The sequence below is a fragment of the Sarcophilus harrisii genome, chromosome 4 (genome assembly GCF_902635505.1).
Source record: "Sarcophilus harrisii chromosome 4, mSarHar1.11, whole genome shotgun sequence".
NCBI classification, from domain to species: Eukaryota; Metazoa; Chordata; class Mammalia; order Dasyuromorphia; family Dasyuridae; genus Sarcophilus; species Sarcophilus harrisii.
Genome location: NC_045429.1, coordinates 356,573,909 through 356,590,766, shown reverse-complemented (window position 1 = coordinate 356,590,766; position 16,858 = coordinate 356,573,909). Strand labels below are relative to the sequence as shown.

Below are 16,858 nucleotides of genomic sequence, written 5' to 3'. Positions count from 1 at the left end.
ACAGAAAAGCTTTTAAATGTGCTTATACTTTAGGTTTTGTGAAACTCACTAAAGTCTTAGATAAAACAAATGGTTTTTTGAGTGTGTGTATGTGTGTGTGTGTGTGTGTGTGTGTGTGTGTATTTTGCAGATTTAAGATACAAGTTGTGGCTAAAATACCATTTAGTTATGCATTCTAGCACCTAGAGGAGGGGCTTTTATTATGAGTTTCATAGAACTCCAGGGGGTTCCTGAATAAATTTGGGGACCAGTGAACTTGGATAGAATAAAATTGCATTTTTATTTTACTAATCTCTACCTAAAATTAATATTTCCTTGAATTATTTAAAAGCAATATTTTGAGGAACCTATAGGTATCTTCAGTCTCTCAACAGGGTTTGTGACACTCTAAGGGATCAGAGGAGTTTTCTTAGACTTCTTGTTACAAATGTTTCCTTGATCTGTCTCAACTTGGGGATGTTGTCCTTGGAAGTTGATTAGCAATGTTTTTTTGATTTTTTTTCTCCCTCCTAAAGAGGAAAACTGGGTCAGTGCTCTGTGTAACATCCTGCAGATCATGACTTTCTATCCAATTGAAGTCTACTGTTCAGAATCTTATACAAAAAAGTTCTATTAGAAGAAGGAAAGCAAAACAGAGACCCTTAAAAACATAGCCTTTAGTCCCCACTTTCTTTTCCTCTATTTCTTTCTCTTTCTGTCTCTGTCTCTGTCTCTCCGTCTTTCTGTCTCTATCTCTTTCCTTCTATCTCTGTCTCTCTCTCTCTATATATATATAAATATACATAATTATAGATATAGATATATATACATAATTGTTTGCACATTGTACCTCTCATTAAGTTGTGAGTTCTTTGTGACCAGGAACTTGTCTTTCTCTGTCTCTGTCTTTCTGTCTCTCTGTTTCTCTTTGTCTCTGTCTCTGTTTCTCTGTCTCTCTGTCTCTGTCTCTATAAATATATCTCTATCTCTATACATATCTATATAATTATATAGATATAGATATATAATTGTTTGCACATTGTCCCTCTCATTAAGTTATGAGTTTTTTAAGACCAGGAACTTGTCTTTTCCTTACTTAGTATACCTAATGATTAGTACAGTGCCTGACACATAGTAGGTGCTTAATAAATGCTTGTTGACTAATTGACCTCTCCATCTTCCAACTCCTTAGCCACCTGACTCACTAGTTTCTCAGACAAAGCAAAAGATAAATCTTTCCTATTTTTGTCTTTCAGTGCCATCTCCCCTTGTAAGATGAGGTCAAAACCTCCTGGGTCTTCCTTTCCTCTGCTCATACTCTTCTTCTTTTTTCCATCTTCTTTCCCCTTTTGTTTTTCCAAGTCTGTGTCACACATGGCCTTCATCATGTGCTGGAGAACATTAATCCTGCCTCCCATAACTCTCTCAGGAGCTCCTCTCTCTACATCTCCAAACTCTTCTCAAAGTCCATATTTCTCACAGTTGTCAAAATAGATTTCCTACGCGCATGAATCTGATCACATTCTCCCCATTCCAGCCCAAATGAGCCACTGGTTGTTTCCATATTTGTTCAGCCATTTCCCCTCTCTGTAAATTAGCCTAGGATGCACTCCTTCTCATTGAAATCCTTCCCTAGGTCATGGGTTCCTTCACAAAATCCTTCTCTTCAAGGCCTAGGAAAGCATCCTTCCTGAAATCCTTCTCTCCAAGACCTAAGTCATGTGGTTATTATTCAGTCACATCAAACTTTGTGATCCTATTTGAGGTTTTGTTGGCAGAGATACTGAAGTGGTTTACCATTTTCTTCTGCAATTATAGTTTTATTTATTTTGTTCAATATTTCCCAGTTACAGTTTAATCTGGTTCAGGCTGCATTGGAAGTGTTGTGGGCCCCATGTGGCCCATTGCTTACCTTTTGATATCTCTTATGTAGTGTTTAGAATACAGAACTTAAGAGTCAGGATTGCTTGGGTTCAAATTCTGCCTCAGATACTGTGATCCCAGGAAAGTCACTTACTTTCTCAACCTCAGTTTCCTGACCTGTACTGTGGAAAGAATAACAGCACCTACCTCCCAGAGTTGTTGTGAGGAATAAATGAGACAATATGTGTAAAACTCTTTGCCAACCTTATAGAACTTATATTCTGACTGATTTTAATTAATGTTAAATTAGTGCTATTATTAAAATGCTTTGTAAACCTTAAAGTTCCATATAAATGTCATTATTTCTTGTCCAAACTCTTCATTTCCCCCTACAAATGAGGAAACTAAGTTATAAAATGTGACACTTTGGGTTACAGATCTATTTTTTTTGGTTGGTCCCCAGACCTGTGATATTACAGTGTGAGAAACTCCCAGTATGGAAACTCCCCTTCCAACACTAATGCAAACAAGTCATTCCTCTGCAACTTGTAGCTTTAACGTGTTGCCTAGGCATGAAAAGGTTAACTTGCCCATGGTCACGCAGCTAGTATGTGTTAGAGGTAGTATTTGGACCTAGATCTTCCTTAATCCAAGGTTTATCCTTTGTTTGTCATACCATGCTGCATTTCATTTGTCTTTATGGTCTTTCCAAATAGTCTGGGAACCCTAAGTTCAAATTCATCTCAGACATAATAAGTTTTTAAAATGTGTTTATTGCAAACATTTAAATATTTTCTTTATATGAAAATAAAAACAGCAGATAGAAAAGATTTCTTATTGATACAGATATTAATTTTTGGTAAATGCTAGACAGTTGAAAAATATTCTGTTCACAAAAAAATCATAAGATTGAGGTATTTTGCAAAACAAAACAAAACAAAAACAAGCCAGTGATTTACATCCAGGTAAATTCTGTAGCATAGGTAACTTTGACACCTTCTAGAATTCTCCAATGAGGAGCAGGCTCATTTTTCTAGTGGCATCTTAGCTTGAGCATTGCAACATTCATTAAACTGAGAATGCCCCTTAATTAATGTTAATGTTACCATAGAAACTCTGGCTGGCTGGCTCCCAGAATGTGATGCAAAGATTGACATTAGCTAATTAGAATAGACATCTGCTCTGAGCGCTATGTTCAGGGCTCTCTGCAGCCCCCCAAACTTTCCACCCCACCTGCTCCAGAAACTGCTACAAATTTCCAGAAACCCCCCATTTTGGTCATTGACCTGAGTAGAAATCCAGGGTGCCATGTTCTTGCTCAAAATCACCACTATTAGTTTTCACCATTTCTCCAAAGTAAAATGTCTTCAGATTATCTCTGGAATCCTGTACCCACATGAAGCATGGCTTTGGGTCAGGAAACAGACCCAGGCCATGGCTTAGTGTGAAAGAGGAAGAGCATGAGGTTCTGGAAAGTTTGCTTACTGAGGAATTCAGAAACCATGGCACTTCTCTTCATAGAATGGGAGATGCCCTCAGCCATAACTTATGAAGGGCATTACCATAGCAATTGGTCCTGCCCACAATCCATGCTCCGGCTGTGGTGGTCCAGATTTTCCAATATGTAAAAGTAAATTTGGAATTAATTGGCAGTTGGTGAAATGCAGTATGAGCATTGGTGCCCCAAAGGATTATTGGAGTAGACATGTCGATGCAAAGCAGAGGTGGGGAATGGGTCATTCGCCCCAGAAAAGGCCAAAGGTTAGGAAAGCCAGGCTGAGTCAAAAAATTTTCCCTCTCATTCCCTCTCTCTGCCACTCCAAGTGTGAATCTCAGCTCTTCCACAGGCTCCCTGAAATTGGGCACAGCGAAGAAATCCTGTACTTACTTGGCCCCAACTGTTGTTTTATCCTTGCTTGGATTCTGTTTCAGGCCATGACTCTCTTCCCCAGGAGTTTCTCCTTCCTACCCTGCTAGTACTTGTCATCAGACACACAATTTTTCAGTCTCCTTCAGGAGGCATCTGACAACTTGTCCGGGGCAAACGGACCCACAAATCCATCGCTGTACTTTAGAGCAAAGAGTTGTCTGAGGATTTACCAGTGGCTCTGTGGGCCCAGCATTGATCAAGGCACATCCTTTGGTGTTTCTCATTCCAAGAAGTCTCAGGGCTACACAAAAATCTGAGTACGTTGTACTACAGACAGGGGTTTCTGTTGATGTTGGGTTACTAGCACCATCATCGCGGATGAAGGCCAACAAACAAAGCTCAAATTCTGGTCAAAATGCATCCCTTAGATTAAAATCAAGAGCCAAGATGAAGAATCTTAGTCTAGCTTATGGTTCATACATTTGCAGAGTTACAAGGGACCTTAAAACTCATCTAAGCCAAATCCCAATCTGAAGCAAGAACTCTCTTGTGTGATCCCCAGTAAATGGTCACCCAGTTTCTTCTTGAGCTCCTGCAGTGATGGGGAACTTGCCATCTCAAGACAATTTGGAGTAGTACTTTTTGGGGGAAGAGACAGGACTCAAAAAAGAAGGTTCAGACATATACTTCACTTATCCTTGCTTATTGAGAGACAGCGAGACAAAGACAGAAAGCAGGTGGTTGGGGAGTGCTCTTTGGTTAGCTAAAAAAAAATAACAAAAAACAAACCTCCAGGGTTACAGTAATCCTGAAAGCAATCATCATTTTGAGATCAAAGCTTGCTGGCTCTCAGAGATAATGAATTATCTGAATTTCACATCTTAGTCTAACTTGGCTCAGCTTGAGTTTGTTAAGCTTGTATGTGGGCAAAAAGAAAAAAAAAAACCCTTTCAAATACTTTAAGAACTACAAGGCACAGAACGATACTTTGTGAGACAGATGCTTATTTTGAAGTTTCCTCTGAACGCTATTTCTGCTGTGCTCAGGTTCCAGAAACCTTTATGAAACTTCAGATAACATTAAAAAAAAAAACCCACCAACCAACCACTCTTAAAAACTTGCTTGATGCTCTTATGAATAGAGATTCACTGCCTGGCCTATAATAGGCTTTCAGAACTTCACAGTTTAAGCCAGCTTTGCAAATAAACCTAGGGCATCACAAAACTTAAGAGCTGGAAGGGACCTTGGAAACAACAATGCTTTGTCCAATTCCCATTTACAGACCCATTTTGCAGATGTGTAACTGAAGCTCAAAGAGTTAAAGTGATTTGATTAATACATTGTAGTTAACTAGCCCCCCAGACTACCCAGATCTCTTAGTCCTATAGGCTAACATTCTTGCTAACTTACTCACTTATCCGGTGCCAATAGCAATAAAGTGTTACAAGCAAATAGCAAAATGATGATTCTTTTTGGTTTTTTTTAAAATCTGCCCTTTTGAATGAGGGTAGCCTGGGGTGGGAAGAAGGTGAGCTGGAAAATATGGAACACCGGAGAGAGAACTAATGACGAATTAAAAAGGTGGGGGAAGGAGGCCCCCCAAAAGTAACAGTTTCCTATGAGTCTTTCTTGGCCCAAAGAATTCTAATCATTCTAAGTGACGAGGTGTTTTTCCATTGATTGTTCTTAGTAATTGTGTTATATTTTATAACATTATTTACCAGAGAAATATACTTATCATTTCTTTTATCATTTTCAAGATAAAGGTGTAGCAAAGAATAAAAAAGATGATGGAATTAGAACTCAAGAGACCTTTTGTCTGAATTTCTGCTATACCACTAACAAATTTCATGATCTTAGGTTTCCTCATTTGTGTAATGACACAAATTGAACTCGATGACCCTCTTAAGTCCCTCTCAACTTGAAGATTCTATGATCTAATTCTAATGGGTCATTTTAGGGCAAAGGAGAAGAGGGATTTATTTATGTTTTTAAGCAAATTCATAAAAAAATAAAATACTAGAATCCTTCCTCTTGGGAGAGGGGAGAACATATGAGAAAGAGGAAAAATGTTTTCTTCCTTCTTCCTCTTTTTCACTTGGCTCAGTTACACAAAGTTACTCTGCTTTTAACCTGAGTTATTTATACACAGATCCTATTCTAATATCAAATGTTCTTCCTCTCAAAAAAAAGAAGAAAAGCTGACATGCTTTAAAAAAAAAAAAACTAATACAAAGTATATTCTTGCTTGCTCTTCTGTTTTCACATCCCTATTCACATAAATATTGTTTTCCCAGCTTACTTAACTTCAATTCAAAACAACAACCAAAAACCCATAAATCTATAATAAAAATGAGATTTCGTGGTTCATGTGAAAGGGAATCATCTCCTAGGCTGGCCTTAACTAGATTAGGAAAGGATACTACCACATCTTAGCTGCCATCAAGGGGAAAAAAGATAGTATCAGTTCCTTGTATAGGGGAGAGGAGTGTGGAACACTGTCAACCAAAGAGTTGTAGGACCAAGTCTTTGGGTCTCAATTTCCTCCTCTGTAAAATGACAGTGTTGAGCTAGAGAAAGGGCGAGGCAAGCCTTTCAAATACTTAATAGATTTGTTTTATATATAGTGTATGTTTGTATACATATATACATGTAGTAAAAATAGGGATGAAGCAATTGGCACATGATAAAATATTTTGATCAAACACTAATTAAAATAATCTTTGGTTGGGGGATTCTCTGTCTCTGTCTCTTCTGTCTCTCTCCTCTGTCTGTCTGTCTCTCTTCGTGTGTGTGTGTGTTTATGTGTGTGTGTGTGTTGAGGTGGGGAAGGGTATTATTTTAAAATTTTGTCCTAAGAGGTAGCACCATGTCCTCATTCTCAACCGTTTACTGGGATGGAAAAATAAAAGACAAAACAACAACACAGCAAGAAAAAGACTGAAAGAGGGCCATAGGGCTCAAAGAGCTAAATTTCTTCAATAACTCTTCTAGATATCCAAGAATCTTGGTAGGACGGTGAAAAGTGTGTATTAGGCAAGTAAACTTGCCCATAGGAAGTGACAAGGTAGTGAAAGTGCTAGAAATTGTCATGTCCAAATGAGCAGAGGGATAGGCCTTGAGGTCATGGCAGTGTTGGTGATTGAATCCAAAACACCAATAATTTCTCTCCATTTGGTCCTGTTGATTTTAGGAACAAGATAGTCCCTAAACCCCATTCTCCTATATGTCCTGTGGGAGGAACATAGCTGTCTGTGTGTAAGGGTGCTTTCTCTGGAGTAATTTACCAGTCCAGTTCCTCAGAGTATCATGAGACTTGGTGGTTTTGAAACCCACCCACCTCTCCATCTTGCTTGGTGAAAATCAGTCCATTTGCTCCCAGCCGACTGTCTCCTCACTGCAGGAAGCTCTTCTTGGACCTAAAAAGCATTCTGGTTCTCTGAGGGGGTCCAGGGCAGCTTTTCCAATGGAGCAATGAGTCAGGAAAAGCACCAGCCCATCAGCAGGTAGACTGAAATGACATTGAGAAGCTTCTTTCTTGGGAGTCCACTCAGTCTTCTTCAAGCCATGGCTAAACTTCTTCGCGTTTAGCCTACCTGAAGCCCAAATGCTCCATGAAATTTGGGGTCTACCTTGGGAAAAAGTAATCTCTGTTGGTTATGTCATAAAGACTCTGGGTGTTCGCAATGTCTTTTCCGCTGGGCCCTGGGATGTTATTGGTAGGCTCAGAGCTACTGGCAGACACAGATGGAGAGATGAGGGGAACCAAAACCGTGGTTGATTGGGGCTTCTCAGGGACCTGATCCAAAGAATGTGGAGGGAGCATGTTTGGCTTTCCTTCTTTCAAAGTTGTCAGCTTCGACTTTTTTCTGTACCTTGATAATACATACACACAGAGAGAAACAAAACAAGAAACCCAGATGGTTACATGTATTGACAAAGAATTCTTCAGTGAGGTTATTCCCCTACATCAAGAAAAACATTTCTATCTGGACCACTTTGATAAGGTCAGATCATATGAGGAAACAGAGGGAGCACAAGTGGTTTGTCTAGCATCATGCAACTAAAAAGTGCCTGAGGTAGAATTTGAACTCAGACCTTCCTGATTCCCAGTCCAGCTTCTCACTCTCTTACATCTAGATGCCAATCAAATGGATCTTAATTAAGTTTTTCATAGTGCTTTTTGTTTCTAGAAAGTTCTATGTCAAAGACCTCAGAAATAGTTGAGTTGCTGTTAAATGCTTGATAATTAGGAATGTGTGGGTGTGTATAATTTTTTAAAGTAGCTTTCAAAAACATTCCCTTATGTAATGGACAGAATTATCATTCCAACTTTACAAATGAGGAAATTGAGACAAATCTTGTGGGGTAGTTCTATGAAACTGGTTTCAGTTCCTATACTCAGCATGGAAACTGTTTAATTTGAAAAAATTAAGGGTGTATTCTTTTTACTAGAAAAGAAAATAAAATGGGCCATCAGACAAATGAATATTGCCACTGACAAACCATTTTCAGAGTGAGTGAACAAACAGCAAGAAAGCACTGCCGCACTCACTCCCTCTATAGTTCTCCTGCTTCTTCTTCTACTGATATTCCTGCCTCCCCATCAACAATTGCATCTTTAAAACCAGCCCATGGGAGATTTCACCTCCAGGCTCCCCAGCTTTTGGGAAGCCTACTGAGCTTCAGCAGTTCCAATAGAGCCCTGCTGTGGACACCATTTGGGCAAAAGTGACTCATTCGACAGGAAAGACAGTGTTAAACAGGAAAGAGATAGACATCTCTGTGATCACAGTTTCTGATGGAGTGCTCAGCCTCTGGGGCCTTGTGCCCAAACAAGGTAATGGAGAAGAGCAGCTTGGTAACCCAAAGAGAGGTTCATTACCAACCCAAGGTCCAGTAGTATCTCAGTGATCTTGGGGCAGATGACCCATGCTATGGACAGTCCAGGCCTATTGGCTTCTTTTCATTCTGGATTTAGAACAAAGGAATTTGAATTCAAATCTCAATTCTGCTACATCCTGCTCACATGACCTAAAAAAAGTCTTTGTACTCTTGGTACTCTGTCTACAGTAGGTCCTTAATAAATGCTTGTTGAATTGGATTTAGCCTCAGTTTCCTCATAAGTAATATCAGAGGAGGAGAACAAAAGGCCCCTTTCAGCTAAGAGTCTATGATCATACTGCTACTCATATGTTGACTAACCCTTGATTTATCATTCTTTGAAAAGTGGGCAAGGCAAGAAAGATTGTAGGATCAGATTTGGAGCTGAAAGAGACCTTAGAGGCCATCTAGTCCAACCCCCTCATTTTTACAGATGAGAAAATTGAAGCATAAATGAGTTGCCTAAGGGATACAGATCATGAGGCAGAACAAGTAACTACTGTTTTACCAGTTCCACTGATCACACATTCAAGTCCTCTTTTGAATGTTCCAAGCTGAGATCTCGAATTCCAATTTATTCATCATTATAAGTTAGCTGCTTTGGTTGGGGAGGAGAATGAAATCAGTACTCAAAACAAACAATAGCTTTTCTTGGGTTTCATTTCTCCATGCTATCTTTATCCACATTGCTATTTGGCTCTTGAACAGCCTTTGGCCCTTAACCTGGGACTCAGAGAAAAATTTGATGGAGTCTGTGATATCTTACTGAGACATTGATTTGCAGATGCTTCTCAACAGTAGAAAGGAGCAGGGCCAATGACTGAATGCTATCCCAATGTCTATCCCAAACTTGAACAGATTATGGCCATCTTCCTTGAACTATACATTTACACACAATGAATTTGATCTTTGTAGAAATGGAGCCATCCTTGCCTTCCTTCTTTTTAGAGATACTACAGTGGGCAATTTATATAGACACAATCTTAATTATAAGGTAGGATCATAAGACATATATGTACATGTATATGTATGAGTATGTGTGTGTGTGTGTGTGTGTGTGTGTGTGTGTATATATATATATATATATATATATATATATATATACACATGTTAGAGAAGCTCTTATCTAAATGCAACTAATCAGTTTCCATATAGTAGATTCTAGAGGTGTTTGATGTGATGAAAAGAGAACATGAAATCAGGAAGGACCTGAATTCAAATACCAGAATATGTTTCCTTGTAGGAATGTGTACTAACATGTATAGAAATGGAGCCTGTTCAGCAGCTCCTAAGAGCAGATTGCTTCATTTTCAGTATGTTCATTTATGACCAGAAATTTATAACAAATGCTATAAATCCAGGCTTGATTTATTGTCTTATAGATTTAAGAGAGGGATGGGGAAAAATGATAATAATGCAAATTAAACTGAAAAGTGTTAAAAGGGCAGCTAAGTGGTACAGTGGATAGAGCACTGGCTCTGGAATCAGGAATTCAAATCCATCCTCAGACACTTGATACTTACCTAGTTGTGTGACCCTAGGCAGATCACTTAACTCTTAATTGTTTCACTAAATTAAAAAAGTGTGTTAAGCCTCCACTTTTGCAGAGAGCCATTTGTTAAACACTTATCAACCTAACCCTGTTTACTAGATTTAAGATTTCATTATTAGAGGGAACTCCCAGATAAGGAAATACCCTCTATCAATGCAGAGCTTTGAAATACATGCAAGAGTTGCCCAGTGCCCTGTGAAAGATTAAATAATTTGCCCAGAATTACAGAACTCAAATGTGTGTGACATATGCATAAAATTACAGAATTTCTCTGAGCCTCAGTTTCTTCATCCGTATGATGGAATAAAACCTATTATGAAGCTTAAATAGCTAGAAATTATATAATAGTTCTAAATTTACAAAGCGTGAAGTTTAAATATCTAGAAATTATATAATAGTTCAAAATTTACAAATGGGTGGGTTGGAGGTGGATTCCTTCTAGCTTTAAAGATTACCTCATTTTATCCTCACAATAAACTTAGGAAACAGGTATAATTATCTTCGTTTTGCCCAGGATCACACAACTAATAAGTATCTCAGGTAGGATTCAAATTCAGATTTTTTTTAAAAATTTAGATCTTCTTGACTCCAGACCTAAAATTACACCACTCAACACTTTATGATCACAGATACGATCACATATGCAAAGCTTTTTGCAAACCATAAAAAGAGCTCTTGGAATGTCAACTGTTAATATTTTCCTTTAGGTATAAAAATGGTCTCTGTTAAAAAAAAATATCCCATTTTACAATTCTACAACAATAGTAGTTTTAAAAAAAACTTTATCCCTTGGGGCCCTACCATCTGGCAATTAAGCTTTCTGTACCAAGTTAGGCCTGGTCTGTGGAAGATAAAGTCACCATGCCCACACCTATTCTACAGCTAGATGACACACAGTAGACAGAGCTTTGAGTTTGAATCAGAATAAACCAAAGCCAGTAACTCCCTAGCTATATGACTGCAAATGATTTAAATGCTGTATGCCTCAATTTCCACATCTGTAAAATGGGAATAACCACCTCCCTCAAGAGGTTGTCATGAGGACAAGATGATATAATATTTATAAAGCACTTAACACAATACTTGGCACATAGCATATAAATGCTTTCCCTTTAAACCCATCCCTTTTTGAGCAAAATTTTCCTGTTTCTTCCAAGGATATCACCATCTGTCCAGTCAGCCCTGGGAATTGCTTTCCCCAGTTGTTAAAACTTATACTGATCCTGCTTGTGTTTCCCAACGGGCTCTTTCTTTTTTAAAGGTGGGATCTGTCTTACTTACCTCACCCAAGCTGGAAATGCAGTGAGGGCTTCCAGACCTGAACCCATTATTAATCAGGACAGAAACTGTAATCCTCCCCCTTTCTAGCTTAAGTCAGTCAGCAGCCTTGCTGATGGTAAGAGGACATGTTCTCCTATCAGAGTGAGGAGCTCCCCATTGTGGTATGGGTTTAGAACCAACTGGCTTTAGGCCCACTGAAGCTCAGAACTCCAGCCTCTTTTAGTAGCAGGGATTTGCAGGCATGGGCTGCCATCCATATGGAAGTGGAATCAAAGGATTCCAGGCCAAATTCCAAATTTGCTACTGTTGGTTCTAGGCCATTTCAGCACCCTTGGCCTTGACCCATAAAATGGGAGGGGGGGGGGGTTGGAAATGGATTAGATGGTCTCAAAGATTCCTTCTAGCTTTAAATTTTTGATATAAGGATATATTCTCCAGGAGAATAATAATCAAAGGGCATGAACAGACCATTGTGAAGCAAGAGATAAAAATGATCAATAAACATTTTTAAAACTTTTCAAATTCTCTAATTATCAAAAAGATTTAAATTAAATTTAAACAACTGTAGGATTCCCCTCTCCTTTATTTTTGTGGGGCAGAGAGGTTCACACATGTGATTTCATTGGTTTAAGGAACTCTCAGAGTTAAAACTCCTTCCACCAATGCAGATGAGCAAACAATCTGTAACTTTAAAATTTTAGAAAGTTGCTGGAGCACTAAGAGACCAGGAATTTGCCCAGAAATCCATGAGTGCATTTCAATTCAATTCAGTTCTACAGAGGTAAGAACTGGATCTTTATGATTTTAAGACCAGGCCTCAATCCACTAAACTTTATACCCAGCAAACTGCCAAAAATAGCTAAAAACAATAAAAATTTAATTCTGATGAACAGTGGGCAAACAGGTGCCCTATTGTACTGTTGGGAAGACTGTTGACTACAGTAAGCCTTTTGGAGGTCAATCTAGCAGCATTCACACCAAAGTACTGAATTGGTCCTTCCCCTTTAACTCAATAATCCTATTGGCTCATAGGATTTTAAACCCGGAGAAATCTTAGCAATCATCTAGTTCACAGGGGTCAAAGTCATGGCCCATTAGCTTCAAGTGGCCCACAAAACTCCTGAGTGCCACTTGAGCTACATTAAAATGTAATATGGAATTATTTTAATCAATTGGCACATAGTTATCAACATTAAAATATATGACATAGATAATATTAATTTCTATTAACATAGTAGGTCACATATTATGTGCTAGAACCAGTGTTCTAAATCCAGATCCAAATTAAAATATCTTAAGAGGGGATAGAAGGGGAAGTTCTATATAAAAGTGTCAGTTCAACTTAATTTTTCCCCTAATGAATTGTCAAGTTCTTTCAGCAGGAGGATGTTCATTGCTACCTAAAAGGACTGGAGAATCTGTCTGTATTCAATAAGCTTAATTTGAGTTTAATGTGAGACAAAATTATAATCAACTCAGGACTAGCACAGGGACAATAGGATTTTGCCTCAGGGCACGGGGAAGAGAAAGGCAGGGAAAAACCCCTTAAAAGTTTAGCGTATTGGGAAAAATAAACTCTGAATGCTCTCATGATCAGATTGTCTTCTGTGCCTCCTCCTCTTCCCCCTTCTGACTGTCCTCAGTACTGCTAACAAACAATCTCAGCTCATCTGTTTTTATTCCAGACTTTAAAAAAAATCTAATTATGACTATGGTCTCTAGACATAGGTTGTTATGAAAGTCATACCCAAAGCTAAGATGAAAGAAATATGAATTTATTACATTTCTTTTCCATTTATTACCCAATTCCATTTCTCAAATTGTAAATAAGTGCCCCCAAAGCATCCTGTACTAATTTCTTTTTAGCCTCAAACATACAAAATTTGCACATTTCTAAAGTGAAATCAAGAGAACTATAATTTTTCCTCAGTGGTCATTCATTTGTTAAATAAGCTAGGAAACAGTGCCAAGCTAAGTTTCTTTTAGAGATTCAGAGTGAGCAAATAGCTGTATTGGAAAGTGAGAAAGGATGACTGAAAAGGAAATCCTGCACCACATGCCGACATCTGTGCTACCTCTTCTTAAAAATACATTTACAAAATATGAGCACGGAGGAATTTGTGTCTTTGGTGTAAGTTTGCCAGTTCCATAGTCTTGGCCCTGAACCTGCTAACTATATTATTTTAAAATGGCCCAGTCATATGGGCATTAAGAATGCAAGTGGTACAGAACATCCCAGTTGGGACCACCTTACCTCATGATAATTGCAATGAATAGAGCCATTCCCAAGACCAGACTTCCACCAGATAGTAGGAATGTGTAGGATAAATGAGTAGAGCCAGGAACTGTAAAAGAGGGAAAGAGAAAAAGTATAGGTATACCTCATTTACTGCACTTTGCTTTGTTGCTGCCTTTTTTTAAAATAAATAAATCGAAGGTTTATGGCAATCCTGCATTGGTGTCATTTTTCCAACAGCATGTGTTTACATTGTGTTTGTGTGTCACATTTGGGTAATTTTCATAATATTTCAAACATTTTCCTTATTATTATATTATAATATATTATATTATTATGCATTACATATATTCTGGTGATCTATAATCAGTGATCTTTGATATTACTAATATGATTGTTTTGGGGCCCCATGAAATGTACTCATATAAGACAGAGAACTTAATCCATAAAAGTTGTGTATTAGGCCAATAAATAACCTAAGATGGACTCTAAGTATTCAAGTGAAAGGATACAGCAAACTTTCCTGTTGTCTTATTTTAGAAAATTATCACAATAACCTCAACTTTCAGCAGCCATCAACATCAAGGCAAGATCTGTCACAGTAAAAAGATTATAATGTGATGAAGGCTCATTTAAAAGGTGCATAGATAATTTTCAACATTCACCCTTGCAAAACCTTGTGTTCCACATTTTTCCCTCCCTTCCTTCCCCCCACCTAGACAACAAGCAAAACAATATATGCTAAATATGTGTAGTTCATATTTCCACAATTATCATTGCTGTATCATGAAAAATCAGATCAAAAAGGGAAAAAATGAGAAAGAAAACAAAATGCAAACAACAACAAAAATAGTAAAAATACTATGTTGTGATCCACACTCGGTCCCCACAACTCTTTCTCTGGGTGCAGATGGCTCTCTCCATCATAAGACCATTGAAACTGGCCTGAATCAGATGGTTAGCATTTTTTAGCAAAAAAAAATTTTAATTAAAGTTAGGTACAATTTTTAGACATAATATATTGCACATTTAAAAGACTACAATATAATGTAAACATAACTTTAGTGCACTGAGAAACCAAAAAATTTATGTTATTCGCCTTATTGCCATGGTCTGGAACCAACTATGTAGTATCTCCAAGATATGCCTGTGTAATATAGAATTAAGTTTTGAAGGAGATAAATCACATATAGAGGCAAGGATGATAACTCACATAAATAATCATCCTTAAATACAGGAAGGATACAGAGCTCATCAGTGTGGGGAACTCCCAGTGTAGAAATTCTTTCCATTAGTACAAAGCACAACTAGTCTATAGATTACAGGACTCAGGCTGAGGACGTATCAGGGAACTTGTCCAGGAACACACAAGTAGTAATCAATCAATATGCACTTAATAAGTGTCTACTGTTAAGGGGCTGGGAATATAAACACAAAAGTGCACCATGCTTGCCCACAAGATGCTTATATTCCTAGTAGGGATGTAAGTGGTAGAAAACAACTATGCACACTGTCCAGGACGACAACATCGCCTCTGTGGGGCACACTGAGGAGAGCCCTGGCTTTGGAATCAGTGGACTCACTTATGTGTTTTTTATTTTTATTTTTACTTTAAAAAAAATTTTAATAGCCTTTTATTTACAGGTTGTATGTATGGGTAACTTTACAGCATTGACAACTGCCAAACCTCTTGTTCAGACTCACTTATGTGAACTTGAGCAAGTAATAATCCCTCTGAGACTCAGTTTATTCACCTAGGATGAAATGCTAGGCTTGGGGTCCAGAAAAGCCTAAGTTCAAATCCTTCTCATTTACCCTCATCATGCTACAATTTTCTCATTGGTAAAACAAGGGAGATGGACTTCATAATCCCTAAGGTCTGCCAGTTTAAAATCCATGATCTTATGAAATATCACTGTTGGATTAGATGCTTCCTAAAGACCCTTTCAGTTCCAAATAATCACTAAGATTATTATTCACATTTAATTAGCATCTGGAGGTTTATGAAGCTCTTTCACATGTCTTCTTTTATTCCATTCTCACAACAGCCCAATAAATCTTGGAGGTTAATTGTAAAATAGAACAAATATCATCATCTCCATTTTACAGAGGGAAAAATTAAAGCTCAGAGAGATTAATGACTGTCTCAGCATCACACAGCTAAGTGAGTGATGACACAGGCTCTGTTCTAAATCCATTAATCTTTCCACTATTCCATGTTATTGCTGTTTAATTGTTATTCAGTTGTGGCTGACTCTTTGTGACCCCATTTGGGGTTTGCCCTTTCCTTCTCCAGCTCCCTTAGCCATACTGCTTCTGAAAATACATCTATTCAGCACAAGTCCAGCTATGTCTAAGACAGCTTGGGTTCCTGCAGAAGTGCCACCTGTGCTTTCATTCAGTATTTGCATAACCATCCTTCCTACCAAAGGTAGCTTTAAAGTCTACCACAGTCTTGTGCAGGTTAGTAAAGCAGATGTTTTCAGCAGATATCAAGTCTCCTCAATAGGGCAAGATGTGGCTTTGAGATCAATCAACACAAACAATCCTTTACATTTGTATGACACTTTGTAATTTACAAAGAACTTTTTGTAAGTGAGGATTGATAGAGCAAGTACCTTTATCTCCACTTTATAGATAAGAAAACTGAGGCACAGTTTCCAAGTTTGCTAGCTCCAGGGTGGATTATTTAAGAGAAGTTAAAGGTATTCGATAATACATCTTCATGTTAAGCAGCTAGGTGGATGGACTATATGAAGTGGACAGAATGTCAGCCCTAGAAGCAGGAGGACCTCAGATATGAGCTGTGTGAGCCTGGGCAAATTGTTTAATCTCTTTGCCTCAGTTTCCTTAACTGTAAAATGGAGATGATATTAACAGCGAATCTTTCCCAGGTTTGTTGTGAGAATCAAATGAGATAATATTTGTAAAGTACTTGGAACACAGTAGGGTCTTCATAAGTTCTTATTTCTCTTTTTCCAAATGAAGGTCTCAAAAAACTTAAGACCCCTGCAACAATATTGTTTGTTTCTGGGTCTTAAAGTTAATTCTGGAATATCTTTTTATATAGAGCTAGGTGGCTCAGTGGATAGAGTGCCAAGCCCAGTCAGGCAGACTTATCTTCCCAAGTTCATAGCTGGTCTCAGATGTTTAAGAGCTGTTTGACCCTGAGCAAGTCATTTAATCCTGTTTG

At 38.0% G+C, this 16,858-nt stretch overlaps 2 protein-coding genes across 2 annotated transcripts in view; one reads left to right on the top strand and one right to left on the bottom strand.

Annotated features, from left to right (window-relative positions):
• The window catches only part of SHE (Src homology 2 domain containing E), a 63,986-nt gene that overhangs the window by 42,006 nt on the left and 5,122 nt on the right, over positions 1-16,858 (top strand). The window lies entirely within an intron of this gene.
• The window catches only part of IL6R (interleukin 6 receptor), a 65,972-nt gene continuing 51,710 nt past the window's right edge, over positions 2,597-16,858 (bottom strand). The window contains exons 9-10 of the mRNA XM_012548150.3: positions 13,684-13,774; positions 2,597-7,587 (exon numbers count right to left, since the gene is read on the bottom strand). Coding sequence (XP_012403604.1) covers positions 7,341-7,587; positions 13,684-13,774 — 338 coding nt within the window. The 3' untranslated portion in view covers positions 2,597-7,340. The remainder of the gene's footprint in view (positions 7,588-13,683; positions 13,775-16,858) is intronic.